The 15,175-nt window shown below is 41.0% G+C and overlaps 1 protein-coding gene across 1 annotated transcript; it reads right to left on the bottom strand.

Moving 5' to 3' along the window:
* Positions 1-11,044: 11,044 nt before the first annotated feature.
* On the bottom strand, positions 11,045-13,957 carry adora1b (adenosine A1 receptor b; the record flags this gene model as incomplete). The annotated part of the gene is made up of 2 exons (XM_079179397.1): positions 11,045-11,974; positions 13,617-13,957. The coding sequence occupies 2 exons, from the start codon at positions 13,955-13,957 to the stop codon at positions 11,173-11,175; spliced, it is 1,143 nt and encodes a 380-aa protein (XP_079035523.1). The 3' UTR covers positions 11,045-11,172.
* Positions 13,958-15,175: the final 1,218 nt, after the last annotated feature.

The following is a 15,175-nucleotide window of genomic DNA, read 5'->3' as shown; positions in this document are numbered from 1 at the left end:
GCTCTTGTTGTCTCTGCTTTGTGCCGCCCTTGGTTGTGGACCTTGTTTTTATGCAACGTAAAGTCTTAGTCACTTGACCTCGCCCCCACCCACTACTAACCTCAACCCTCCCACTTACATCTTGACAGACTGCACGTTAAACGAACACGGGGAATTTCCAAAATGTCCACATTTAGCCTTACCTAACAGCTAGTGAGTGGTTAGCTAATTGTTCTTTGTTGGAAATATTTCAAGCTGGAGGAGTTGAAGAATGACATTAGTAAATAAGACCAATTATGGAAAAGTATTTTGATTGCATTCATATTATGTTAATAAAGTAAAGCACGCTGCCTGAAAACCCAAACCAATTACAAACCAGATTACGAATGACTTATATACTTATTATCTTATGAATCATCGTACAAATATTCAGGAAATAACCTGAAGAGAGCATAAACACAATGTGTAGATGCTTAGTGTACATTGTCTTTGTTATCCTTTTTCATGTGAAAAGATCTTCTTGTCATGTTAATGTATTTTTACCTGAGTACAACACACTCATCATGGGACCCAGCCAGACACTTCTGTTATTTAGATGGTCTAAGCAATGATATGAAAAGTTTCTTCCACCCTTTTCATAAATAGAGATTAGTTTCCTCTTTACCTATAGTTGGATACTGAATAAAATATCAAACTAGGTCAAGTCTAAAATAAATTCTTACAGAAATATCATGTCTGTCAGTTGTTTTATTTTCTGGCATGGTAAACGTTAAGTTGTCTATGATTGAGGTGATTCAAAAATCCCAATGTATTTAAATGGGATTTTTTGCAGTATTACATTATTGCTGTTGGCCAGATTTTGGGGAAATACCAGCTTCATCATCACTACACTGATGCTGATGCAACATCTTCACTGGCTTCTTCCATAAGATGAGCCAATTCATTAGCAATGACTTAAACATTTGGCAATGAGCATTGCACCTAATATGACTGTATGTTCTACATTACTTCTCTGTTTCTCATGCACATTTGTGTTACATAACAGTTTGAGCCATGAATCAAAACAAAAAACAAGAAACAAACAAAAGTAGCCAACTTTTCTATTCTAAAGAACAACTTCTATGTTGGCTGATCTATAATCTTGAGATCACCAACTTTGTTCAGTAGTGTGTTTGTGCTGGGTAGGTATATGTTGATATTTCGAGATACGTGAGCATCAAGGTGTTGTGGGCAAGGATGTGTCTCAGCTAGCATGTCATGACTCATTTACGTTCCCACATAAATGGCCAAAGCTGCAGATGAGGGGCTTTTTTTTCAATGAGCACACTGCTGACATCCTTTCTTCCCGTGCAAACATCTTTAGTCAGTTGCTCTGATGCATTTTCAGATGCAGGAAAATAAACATCTCTTTATAACTGATGAGCCAAGTCAAAATACTCCATGTTAAGTAGAGGGGGAAGTCCCTGTCCAAGCCCATGTTGAAAAATGTTTGGTGGCTAAAAAAGTATTATCTGCAATTGAGACTTTGGAGAGTTGAAAAGAATGAAGTGCACATCCGCACATTATCTCTAATGACTTGCCTTTTAAGGTCAAAGACGATTTGTACCTATCAATTTCCTAATAAAGAGGAGGTGTGAAGTTTTGGACCTGCGGTTTGATGAGGGAGGTATCCTTCCTCATATTTGAATCTATGGTTTCCTGATGTGGTTGATGATAACACATTTTGACACATTCGTCAATCTTCCCCCATGTTTCTAACTTAATATTGACGTGTTTAAAACACATTGTCATTTCCTAATTAAGTACTTCCTCTTTTTGGCAATGTAATTTCTACTGTTTGTTGTGATTTTCCCACGGAGAGCAGCAGCCACAATAATGCATATCATTTGTTTTGTTAGATCAGTATGTCTACACAGGGGATATCAATTTTAAATCTCTAAAGTTTAAGTCTTGATAACACACATACCTCTCCAGATTTTAACAAAGATATTGACCGGTCAAAATACAGTAAGAAGGATTGCAAAAATGTTAATTCCCTTCATTTTATTATGCTTGTTGCCCTTTGCTGACTCTCACATTATCCACATGGTATTCTATAAAAGAAACCCAACTCACCCAACTCCAACTCTAACGCATGTTCATATTGCAAGTATATTTGTGGCCACATGGATTACATTTAATTCAGACGAAAGCAGCTCTATCCAGCTTCAAATAGACAAGCCCTTTTTCATTTTTTATGGTCATTCAGACACAATCATAAGGTTATTTCTGTTTATGTGTGGCTCCTCAGTAGATCCCCATGCCTCCCTTGAAAACATCTGCCACTGATTTGACATGGCGTCAAAGGCTTAATGAAAACGGCTCCATGCATTTTAACAAATGCCACATTTAATTAGGTTTTGCCACTTCGCTTCTAAAAAGACATCTGGCACAGATACTAAAAAATACACATTTCTGTGTGGCACACTTCCCAAAATTGCTCTCAGTCACAACACAGCCTGTTGGCACACACCCCCACGCACATATGAGGCCAACTGCGTCATCAGAGAGCTGGATAATATCATAGTAGACCAGCAAGACCCTCACAGCTCACGGATCTTTATGATTAGGTTAACCGTGCAACAACAGAGCCATGAAATATCAAAAGTCGTCATTTGTGACCGCTCTCTATTTTTTCTGGAGCTGCTGAAACGAAATGTTGCATGTCTCAGACATGGTCTAAATGTTGGCATTTTAAGGTCCTTAATAGCTCATGGTGAAAACTCTGACCATATGCCCTTTGTTCTCATCAAAACTCAGCATGTTTCATGCCCTGAATTTCTTTAGTTGATGGTAGATTCTTCAGTGTTTCCAGTTCAGCGCTGTACAGAAAGTTTTGCAACTTTCTCCTTAATTGTGACCTGCCCTGTTTAGTTTATACCCTGCCTTGTTAAAGCAAACTGTTTATTTCTTATGGTATGTTTCTAGCAGGCAGTTATAAATGAAAAATCGCTTCCTGTCTGCCACAGTTGATGTGGTTCCTGCTTCCTCGTTCAGCTGCGTTGTGTTTTATGAAGACTGGTTTGTTGACTTTGCGGTGGGACATAGAGACTGTGTTTGATGTGGAGGGAGCGTTACTCCAACACCACGTCCAGGTACTTTACCCAGCCTTGCTGAGTCTGCTGTGCCTTGCAGTTATTCTGGGAAAAGCTTTGTTTTTATACCCCACTAAACTCTCACAACAGTTTATTTCGGCTTTACAAGGAGTTTGCCCCCGTGTTTCGTTTTATTTCTGGTCATTCTATGTTGTTCACTTCATTATCACAATAACAATGAAACTAAAACCATAATGAACGGCATGTCTAATGTATTGTCTCGAAATATGTTTAATTTGTCAAGAGACTATGCATGCTTGTGGGTGAAACTGGCACACAAAGATCCTCAGAGCGCAACAAACAAAACTTCTGGCAGCCGAAACACAATCTGATCAAAACAAGCAATGGCCAGGGCGGAAACCTTGTTGTGCCTCCAAGCCCTCAAGTGTCACTCATATAACAGCTTGTCTGTAATGAGTCACAAGTCAGCGTGATAAGTAAGACAGAAATAATTCCAAGAACAAACTCTAAACAGTTACCATAAAGTTGTGTACAGTCATATGAATGGGACCGGAGGAGCACCAGTGGCCACAGCTTTGACTCATGTCTCCGTGGAGGGTTACTTCTGCTTCACCAAACGCTTAATCAAAAATCTAGACTATTAGTCACTTATGACAATATTTCTTGTTTACTGCAGTGTAACAATTTCATAAATCTGCTATAAAGATTGTGAGATGGAAAAGTTGGATATTCAGAGTCATACAAATAACATGCCAATGCAATTACATGCATGACAGTACTTTCAGATGCTGAAAGGATATTGAAGTGATAATATTGATCCTCATAGTTGTGTGTCGTCCATGTCACATCCAACCTAAGATGAACAATTCAAAATACCGGGTTAAGTGTAAGCAGGTCATTCCAAAACTAAATGTAGATACAAGTTGTTCTAATCTTATCATCTTTAAACCTTGTCTTAAAACCTAATCTTAGCAGACAACAACTTTTCTCAATCTTGATGTGGGGAAAGGAAGTTTCACCACACTGCCAGGGTTCAAAGCACAGTGCATGTCAAGGTGATAAAAGCTGTTAAAAGATGCATGTCATATAAACCATCACTGCTTATCGCTGTTTTCTTTCCCATTGCTCTGGCACCGATTGTTTGGGAGCAACCGCAGAACAAAAATCGACATGATCTACACGACTCTCCATGATTGGGACACTTTGCTACTGATTAGTGAAACAGGATATGACAAAGTCCTGAAGGCATCCGTTTTGCAATGACTTTCTATGGATACATATGGCACTTTGACACTTTATGAGAACAGTTAGTTGTGCACATGGTTCACCTGTGTGAACAAATTATTATGACAGCAGTGTTTGAGGGATAAATACACATGATACACACATATATCTGGACGTTCGCTGCCTTTTTCAGATAGTGGCAGTAGATGCCAGGAAATGAGAAGTGTGTGCGATGGGGAATGACATGCAGCAGAGATCCGGCACGTTGTGGTTCATGGTCGGCAGCTTAACCTCCAGTAGGCCACAAGGCCACCGCAGGGGGGGAGGTATAATATTGTTGTGATACTGTAGTGTAGACCATTTGTAATTATATTATATCACTAAAAAGCGGCAGGCGGGTTTGGCCGGGAGCCATGCATGAGGGTATAGACTGTGCCTGCTGAGGCGTGGGCTGCCACTGCAGAGCAAGTCCAGGCAGGCGGAGTTGTGTTGACTTTATGGACAGCCATCTTTCACCACCACCGTTAAAAGCTAATTACTGCCAGTCATAAGCAGAGGCCTTTATGGGCGTTCCATCCTCTGCCATCCAAAGCACAGCCACAAGGGAGTGACAGCATGGACCACGAGGGGAGCTCTGATTGCACCAAATATTATTGCTTTTAAACTGCATATGGAGCAACGCCTCCAGAACTTTTAAAGAGTTGTTTTCAAAATCTGCGGCCTGTTAACCAAAACAAAAACAGTCCTTTTTAGAGATAGGCCTTTTGTGTTGTAAGAAAGAGTCCTGTTTGGGGAAGTCCATTCACCAGGTTTTTAAAACCAGCATCCCAGAAAATGGGAAAGAAATTGGGAATTTCCCCTTCCTGATAGAGGAAAAGCAGCTGATAGCAGGCAGGAAGTGAGTCAGGCTCAGCACTTCAGCTGCCTCGGCAAACTTTGGTTCAGACTTGTTGAGGGAGGCAATAATCCCTCCTTTTGATGTGTGTTTGCTGCCGTTTGAGCTCTCTGTTACCGTATGTGGGGTTGCCGGAGTTTGAACTTGCGTGGCCTATGATAAATATAACATTTCCCTCCAGGACAAAAACCCAGATCGTGGTGCACACACTGTGCCATTTTCCGGTAATGCAGCAAAACAACTTGAACCCTGACATTACTGTTAGTGGTTACACATTTTGCTGATGACTCTGCCTGTATCTCCAAAATGGTCAGCAGTAGATCTAGCATAACATTACCTCGGGCAAAGCATTTTTACCATTTGTTTAAAAGGTTTAGTTACTTTACAGATTTATACTATTAATAGATAATATAAATAGGCTAATAGGTTATGATGTATTGCCAGCAGTATACAACAAGTATACAGCATTAATGCATCACTAATTGTAATCCAGTAATATAATATATATATTATTCTGAAATGGGCCATTCTGCATTATGTGTACTTTAACTTTTGGAACTTTGAGTATATTTTGATGTTAATACTTGTACAATCTTTCTACTTTTACATCCTTAACATTTGAATACTTCCTTCACCACTAAAGGTACATTGTATTGGAGTTCATAAAGGAAACAACAACATTCACAATGACTGAATGTGTGCTCTTATGTGGATGTGGGGACATTTTTCTGGATCATATCTTGAAGATCTCTGCGAGATAATCAACAACTTCAAACAACTGTTTCATGTTCTCAAATCTAGAATGAAAAAAGGTTGCTTATGATAAAAATAGATGTTAAACTATCTTGCACATTTGACAGTACATTCTTTTCAAACTGTGCAAAAATGTATTAACAGAGTTATTCCAACTTAATCAAGCATGTTTTTCTGAACACTGAACAACAATGATTAAGTGCTTAAATCTGCACATTTTTCAAATGTGGGTTCATGTTGTTTCTGAGCATCATGTGGCTGAATTGAATCAAATGTGCAAATACATGCAATGGGTTTTTTGTTTTGGCTCCTTTATCCCTGCTCCAGTTATTTGGGATATTATTCAGCCAAGCAGGTTTTTGAAGTCGCCATCAAAAGATCTCAAATAAAAGCGCCATCAGGACCTGTGGGAGAAGCTTAATGAAGTAGCCAGATGTGACCTTTGTACCCTTCACCAGATAGCCAGATCAGCAGTGAGTACTCCTGCTGCTCAGTTTTAATCAAACATCAAAATAGTATTTACCAGCAGGTGGCAGTCTGTCATAAGGACTGTCACAGACACCAAAAGAGGTTTAGAAACAGAGCTCTGGTTGGGAGAAATGCAGCATCAAGCTTTCAGCCAGTACAGTCAGGAAAAGCTCTTTTATCAGGGGAAGTGAATAATGCTACAAACCATCTTTGCGCTACAAAAACTTATTTTTTCAAATGAAATCCTATGAACCATTTTTTTGCATTTTCTCTTCACTCTGGGTTCACACAGGAGCCTTTGCTTCAAGCTGTTTCTCAAAATACCTCCTGAGGCAGAGATTTGATAAAAAAAGGAGATAAAATATTGATGTCATTCTAATTTTGTAAGCCTGTTTGGTAAATAATTGATTGTTAGGGGAAATGAGTTTGTTTTATTTGCAGAAACCCTAATGCTGTTTTATTGAAGGCTTTTCACACATGCTGTGAGCTCTTATTGCTGTTTCTGACGTTCAGTGAGTGGGATGAAATCGTTCCTGAAGTTCTGTAAAAGACATTTGATTGATCTCATATTTTTTTTTTCTGTTATAGCACCTCTAACTTCACAGCTAAAAATGATGGCAGTTTATCTGCTCTGTGTAATCGCTTTGCTATATTGCAATTGTTTTCCTAAAATATGTTTCATATCATTACATCCTAATAGACCGTGTCCAGTTGTTACAGCAAGCAAATATTCCATCTGCTGCAAATGTGCATCCACTCATTTGTTTTTGCATCCTTTGTGCATATCAGTTTGGACACAACCTCTCATTAGCTGTCAGGCCAACTAGGAACTGATGTCCCCACATTGCTGTAGCATAACACAGATGCTCTTTCAGCAAAGGCAGAATTGGTGGCCTTGTTTTTATGACCGATGGCCTTCCTGTGAAATCACACGTGCAGCAGAGTGGCAACAATCAACTGTAAGCGATGGTGGATATTACTCTGGGCTTTACTGTATAATACAATCGTACTGTAGAGCTTCTTTTATGTAAACGTTATCCTTCAAAGCTCTTCATTGGAGCTGTGTTACAGCTGTTCCCAAAGACAGATGTTGTGATGGTACATAAAGCATTCTGACAAGGAGACTTGTTTCCTGTTGTGCAGCAGCACAGGGCACAACATGCTTGCTTATTCATGAAGCCTGATCAGAGCCCAGGTAGATCAAACCGCTCCTCCATTTTAAATGAAAAAAGCTCTTTACTGGGACATAAATATCATGCGATGCACTTTCTGCTCAGCCTGCCCTGGAAGTGCAGAGAGTCTTTGGAGGATTGGAAGGTCAGTGTCGGTTAGAACTTCAGCTAATGTACAAAGCTAGATATTGACTTGAAACATGGTTCAAACAAACCATTCTGAAGAAATATTGATCCAAATAGGTGCATGTCACCAGAGGGGACAACGACAGGTACAGACGTGTGGAGGTCTCTTGCTATCTTGTTATTACAACACTCACTGATATTAGTTTGCATTCCACAACACAGCATCACTACAAATCACATATCTTTGGGAATTTCCCTTGCAAATGTGCACCAGGCCTTTTACTGAATCTAATGTAATTGTAATAGTAAATGTGTCACGCTATCAAATACAAGGTCACTACACCCTGAAGCTGGTGTTACTGCAGAATGTGAATATGAAGTGATGGAAAGAGAGGCCCCTCTCCTTCCCTCGGGATCTGCGGTTTGCACCCACATTAGCCCCGAGGACAGCAGGTCGCTGCAGGGAAAGGTCACCTCTGCTATTCCATTGGAAAAACAAAGCGCCAGTATTTCCTTTCCTCTTATTTGTAGTTCTTATCTATCTCCTTCGACTTGATATTCAATCCTTCCCTGAAACTCAGCATCTTAGCAAATTAAACCAAGTCAACATGATGGAAATAGCCCCCAAGACTCAATAAAAAGTGTTTCTCTGTATGTAAAACATTCCTAATATCGAACCAAACTACTGATTTATAAGCTTTCTGATCAGCACTATATCACATGAACGTGTGCACAAGTCTTGTTTATTTTCTTCTTTATAGATTAGATACATTATAACTGAAAGACGAGACTGAAGTGAGACAAGTTGAGAGATGGAGACCTCGCAGACACAGCAAGAGTAAGCAGTCCTCACTAGGATTAAATAGTCTTTCCAGGGACTTTATGCCTCGCCAAATATCAAAGGAACTCAGACACAGAGAAGAAAAATGGGTTGTCAGAGCTGTGACAACTCTCGACAGTTATCTATAAACACTCACTGCATTATTGCAGCAGTAATGAGAACACTGACAGCACTGCCAAGCGAGGTACCAATGGAAAGTTGAGATATCTTGGGCTCAAAGTGTTTCGCAGTGGAATAATTACAACTGAAGAAGTGGTTACTCGCCGAGAGGAGGGAATAGCTAGAAACAACTTTACTATCATTATTATATTTAAAAAATAAAAGAATAGTTGCACTGAGTTGGTCCGTGCACGTCTTTACTTGAGTGTATCCTCAGTTAGCATACATCTTTTTGAGCCACCTCCGAGAAGCAGAAATAAACTGTAAACACAACACTGCGATGCTATATCCTTATAAGTTAATATGGCAAAATTGAAAGCAAACGGCTGCTTATTTACACAACCAGCAGATACGCAGCAACAATAGCATTCATTTGGAGTATGGCCATCTGAGAAATGTAAGCAATAGTCACTCCTCTTTACCAGCCGCAACATTGACGCTGGAACTGCTTTGACATTGTAAGTCTGTGCCATTATGGCAAAATGTGGTCCTACACCATCCAGACTCCTGTCTGTGGTTATAGGTTTAGGCAAGAAAGCACAGGTTAGGGAAAGACTGTGGTTATCATGGCCAAAAGAATCCACGGTCACGATATTATCATATCAGTAGAAAATAAAAAAAAATTTAAAAAAAGTCAAATTCATAATTTAACTTGGTTTATTGTGCGTTTTCTCTTTTTTGGCAAATTAATTACACTCAAAATACGAGTGTAGGGAGATGGAGAGAGTCTGCAACCATAACTTTCTTATCGTCAATACCGGTATATTGTGAAAGTCCTAGTTCAGTATCCACATTTTTGTGACTTGACATGTACTCAATAGAAAGCGTATTTTTGGTAGCATTAGGTTTGCTTCAAAACATATAATGTTGCACATTAGTTGTTTCTTAACATAATTTCTTGGAGACAGGGTCAAACTGTATGCTCAGTAGTCACATTTGCACCAGAGGTCATTCATCTAGCTTTGAAATAATACATCCCAAATATGTATATTTCACTATTCAATTGGACTCAGTACTGTAAACATAGCTTGAAAACGGCATTAAGGACATTATATCATACGTTTATTCATCCTCTTTTTCCCCTCAAGTGTGTGTTATATACAGTACATCTAGCCTACACTTTGGTGTGGATTGCATTAAGGTTTCTGTCTTCTCTGCCATCCGAGCATCAAAATGTTGACTGCCTGACTGCTCATACTCCAAAGGTTTTTTGTCAAGACTGTAATAGAAAATACATAAGAGATTGTCACCCACTCAGGAGAACATCAGTAAACTGTCTTGGCCAGAGCTCTGAGTCTTTACAATAGACAAAACAGAATTACTTTACATTCTCATACAGTGTTTTTGTCATTGGCATTAAACATCATTTCTAATCTACAGATGCCCCAGTTTGACATTATGCAAAATGTTGAGTTTACAGTTTAGTTAAGATACTCACAATCTTCAGGTGGCATTTTCCAGTCCAGTCTGTACTAATTACAGTACTGAATAAGGCCATGGAAGCCACTGTTCCTAGTGGTAAGTTGTGATAATGTTATCAGTCCATGTAATGTAAAAAAGGAAAAACAACTTTCACCACCAGCTGGCATGGAGGCTGGATAAACACAAGCTTTAAGTGCATCTTGTCTTTCTCCCCCATGAGTAGCTGTCGTCCTGCAGCAGCGAGACTCCTGCACGCAGCTTCTAAAAGGTTAAAACCAGCCATTCTATCCAGCTGCTTGTTTCTTATTCCTGTCCATCTCCTCAGTAATGGACCACGGCTGCCGGATCCACTGAGGGACTCAGCTCCAGCGGAGAGGGGTTAAAGGATTACAAAACCCTTCCATCTGCACACAAGGCTCCTTGCTGCAAAAAGCTCTCCCATAGTGCCACTTGCTCTACCACTGTTGTGCGATAAAGACCCTGAAGAAGAGATGAGCGTTCAAAGTTGTGCTGCTATCGTCTCCTACTTACATTATTACATTCATATTCTTCAGCTACTGTCAGTTTAAACATACACACAGAAATAAAATGAACCTGCTCTACTGAACGTACAAACTTTCATTCTATAGCAAGTTCTAACATTTGATATCTGATACTGACCAACCACAATAACTTATATTGCACATTTTGTAATGTTCACACCAACTGTTTGACCATAATAAACAACAGTTAAAGCTTAATGTCCTCAGTCTGTTACTAAGATAGTCATTGTAAAAAAAGACTTCAATTATTGCAAGAAATAGATAACCCTTTTTTTTTTTCTTTTTTGCTCTGACCAAACTTTCATAAAGTCCACTACTCCTGAGTAATGATAAATAATCTTCCAGTGTTTTGGATTTATGATCCAAGTCACCTCGGTCCCTACAGCATCGTAGCACTTCATGCTCCTCATTAGACTACATTCAAATGAGGAGAGAACCAATGCTCGTGCGCTGTTCATTTTTTTTCCCCAGCCAGCCATCAGCTCCATTCCTTGGCTTAGACTGTGTTCTGCTCCAGTAAGGGCGGATGTTCTTTAGGTTGTTGAGGTGGTTCGGTCCTCTGGTCCTGCTGCTGCTCAGGTGGAGGCGGCTGCTGCTGTGGTGGATCAGATTTTAGGCTTTCCTTCTGTGGGGGCTGTGGTGGTGTCATTGGCTGTGGCTCTAGATTGGGCATCTCTTTCCTGTCGCTGGGCTGAATCTCCAGAGCTGGTGTGTCCTTGCAGCAGAAGTATTGCTGCCAGATTTTCCTGAAGGCCGTGCGGAACTTCTTAATACGGAAAGCGTAGATAATTGGGTTGACAGCAGAGTTGCCATGGGTGAGCAGGATGGCGATGTAGAGGAGGACTATAGGCTTCTCGCAATCAGGGCAGAAGAGTGTGATGCAGTTGATGATGTGGAGGGGGAGCCAGCTGATCGCAAAGAGAAAAAGAACCAGAGCCAGCGATTTTGCGAGATTCAGCTCCTTGTCATAGTACTTGTTGGGGTCTGTGTGACTGGTGGTGAACTTCTTATTGTTAAGTTGCTTGTGGATCACGTAGAAGATCTCTGCATAGATGACCAGCATAAATAGCAGCGGCGGCAGCACCCATCCGAAAAAGTTGAAATAGACCATGTAGTCCATGCTGATGACATTTTCGAACTGGCAAGTGATAATGAGGTCAGAGCTGATGGAGCCGTTCTGCTGGAGACGCTTCAGGTTGTTCCAGCCTAACATGGGGGTGAGCCCCACGATGAAGGCCACCGTCCAGCATATCACCACTGCCAGCCCCGCTCGCCGACGGGTCACCACCCGCTTGTACCTGCAAACAACACAGTCTCATGTCAGCACTTTCTCTCAGGACTTGCATGGTTTCTTATTTGCTACATCTTTTTTATTCTGTCAGTGCCCTTGGGCTGACAAAAGGTGCGATGCACAATAAAGAGTTACCATTCAGACCATGAGTCCCTATAGACACGTTATACACATTTCCTTGCAGCACATATTTCCACTTGAACAGGACAGTGCCTGCAAACCTTTATCAGTAGACCTTGTCCTTTGCAGCACCGCTGCTATTCACACTTCTTTTGTTCAGGGAAAAACCGAAGAAGCCCATAGTTCTTACAATTGGCTTAATATGACCTAAGCATTTATTACAGCGGTACAGTGGAACCAAGCTGCAGGACTTGACAAGCTACAACCAGCTTTAACAGATATGGCTTTTTCATTGTTTCCAGTGTTTTATGGATAAGAGGCAGAAGATAGAAGAAGGTAAAAGGTGCAGAGGCTGTAAAATATTATCACTGCTGTCCTATGACCAAGAAATGGCACAGAGAGACTGATATTGCCTAGGGGCAGGGAAACAGTTATCTGATCACACTCATGTAGAAAAGTGTGTAGAGCAACCAATGCTCCCTTTCGGATTACCAATGATTGATATTTACAACGTGTGGCGCCTGAAGCAAAACAAAACCCTGCAATTTTGCCCAGTGCATGTCTTGGATTAGTATCGACCAGGGATTGTTGTGTTGAGCCAGGTCTGTGTCTGAAGCATGGTAAGATGATCATTATGCACACACTGAGCCTGGGAGCCGGTCTGTTCAGAAAAGATCAGATGCTAATCTAACAGCCGGGAGTGTGGGAGAAAAAAAGAGAGTAAATTCTCCATCATAATAGAAGTTGTGACGGGAGTGGCAGTATGGAAGTGAGTGGCAGTAACAACTCCCTTGACAGAATCTCTGATTTAAATAACACAAGGACTGTATAGTTAGGATGTAAAAGTGTCTGAGGCAGACACCTTTAAGCTTGGATGGTTTTAAAAGAGTAAGCAGTAAAAAGCTAAAATTCCTGATACACTGCTATCACACCCCAAAAGACTTTGTGATAGTTTTGAACGTTAATCTCCTGTCTAAGACTCCGCTGACAATAGTCAGACAATAAACTCCCCTCTTCTACTAAGCTTATCTTTTCAGCCTTTCAGCACCACTGCTCAGTCTTTTGCTTCAGCCTGGCATGATAAACCACTGGTGGCATAAAAAATAAGAGTGATTTTTAACATATTGGCAGCAAATTTGACTTTTTTTGTGCCCTCAAGAAACACAGAAAACATATTTCTCCTGTATACAACCCCATTCTGTCACCGTGCTACTCTGCCACACATATTAGCATCGAGGGACAAAAGAACTACTGTAGGTTGATCAGATAGGCTCTGGTTAGCGTGTCAGCACTGGTGAGTCAGAACTACATGCAAATAAAGGGACTGGCAGGATGGAGGCATCCTGTGAAGTGAAACAAGACCCATTAGGAAATACATGTGCACAGCTCTGGAGCTGTGGTTCCTTCTGCTGTGTGAGCAAATACAAACAGTGCCATCATCAATACCATTATTATCACTGTGACGTGTCCACGTGGCACAAATATAGAGGATAATGTGCCTTTCCTTATTGAGTTGTGAACCTCATTACCTGGTCGGGATCTTGACCCGGAGATAGCGGTCAATTGCAATAGCCAGTAGGGCCAGGATTGAACTTTGCGTCAGCACCAGCACCGTGCACGCGACAAGCAGGCAGCTGTAAAAGTGAGTTTGGAGTCCGATGCTGATGGTAATGGCCAAAGGAATGACCAGGGCTCCCACTGCAATATCCGCCGAAGCTAAGGAGACGATGAAACAAAACGTGTTGTCTCGCAACGATTTGTTAATTTTCACCGCCCAAACCACCATCACATTTCCGATTACAGACGCGACTGCAATCACCACCTCCATCCCTATGTAGAGCGACTGCGTGGATAGAAGTGCTCCGGGCATCCTTGCAGATGATTATGTCCTTGATAAGAACAAGATTGATTTCAGAGAAGCAGCCTCATGAGAAGCCAGCAGAGCAGTCCTTGATCTTTTGTGTCACTATAGTATTTTCCAAACGAGCTGTGCGTCCATCAGTTTCACGGTACACACATTATCCTGGTAAAGAGATATAAATAGCATCAAAATAATCCAGTTATTTTGAAGGTAGAAGTGCGTTAACCAGCAGCGTATCTAAACATGAGGGGTTTTCCGTTGGAGCAGGTGTTGTGGTCCGGTGGCTGTTGTGCGTCGCTCCTGCTCTGTGCCCTGCGCATCCACTTGGCTGAATACACCTGCTCCTGGTGAGAGCAGCATCTTTCCCATGCACTCCGATTTATCCAAGAGGGTGCTTCATCTTCATTTTCATCGGTCAACGTTTTGAATTCAACAAAGCAGGTTTTAACAAGGCAATACGCTGTCTTCTGGATGAAAGCGCGCACAGTTGCAATTCCTGCGCAGGCGGGTCCCTTTATCTCTCCCCCTCACTGTGCTCTCACTAAGACCAATAATGCAGTTGCCGAATATAGCTGTGAGATTTTTCTCGCCTTTTTTTTGTTCCATTCAGATGTGTTGTCTTTGTTTCTGTGAAGTCAATATTCTTTTCGTTTGGCGGGTGGGACTGCTTCTAGCCTTCTGCGGGACCGTCCCAAGTCAGTTCGTGCAGAGGTGATTTGAACTGCACTCTCGTTTTCTAGAATATGCCATGCACGCCTTCCCCCAACGCCCTTTCAAATGCTAATAGACCTTGCTCAGTGACCTATTGTTTTGATAAGAGGTGAGGCAGTCAACAGCCACAGCTGGCATATGATAACACAGATAAAGATATTGAAAATGGCAGAGATCATATAATTCCCTAGCGACAAAAGACGAAGTAAATTATGGAATCACACAATATGAATCCCACTGTTTTCTTAATTTGCCAACATAGACTTAATTTCCTCAGAGAAACATAAATCTGAACTCAATAGATATTCAGGTCATTTTAAATATATTTATGTGCTTCAGACTTTAAAGACCTCCGCTCTGAGCCTGAGGCCAGCCTCCAAACTAAATCTATAACAACAAGACTGGAAACAAGACTGATTTAGATCTATTGATCAGCCTTAAAAGAATATTTCCTGCCTCTGACTTTGACCATTCAAAAGCAGGTTTCCAGTGACACAAAAACCCTTCCTGTCCTTT

This window comes from Pholis gunnellus, assembly GCF_910591455.1.
Source record: "Pholis gunnellus genome assembly, chromosome: 2".
Lineage (NCBI taxonomy): Eukaryota > Metazoa > Chordata > Actinopteri > Perciformes > Pholidae > Pholis > Pholis gunnellus.
This window is presented reverse-complemented; position numbering and strand designations above follow the sequence as displayed.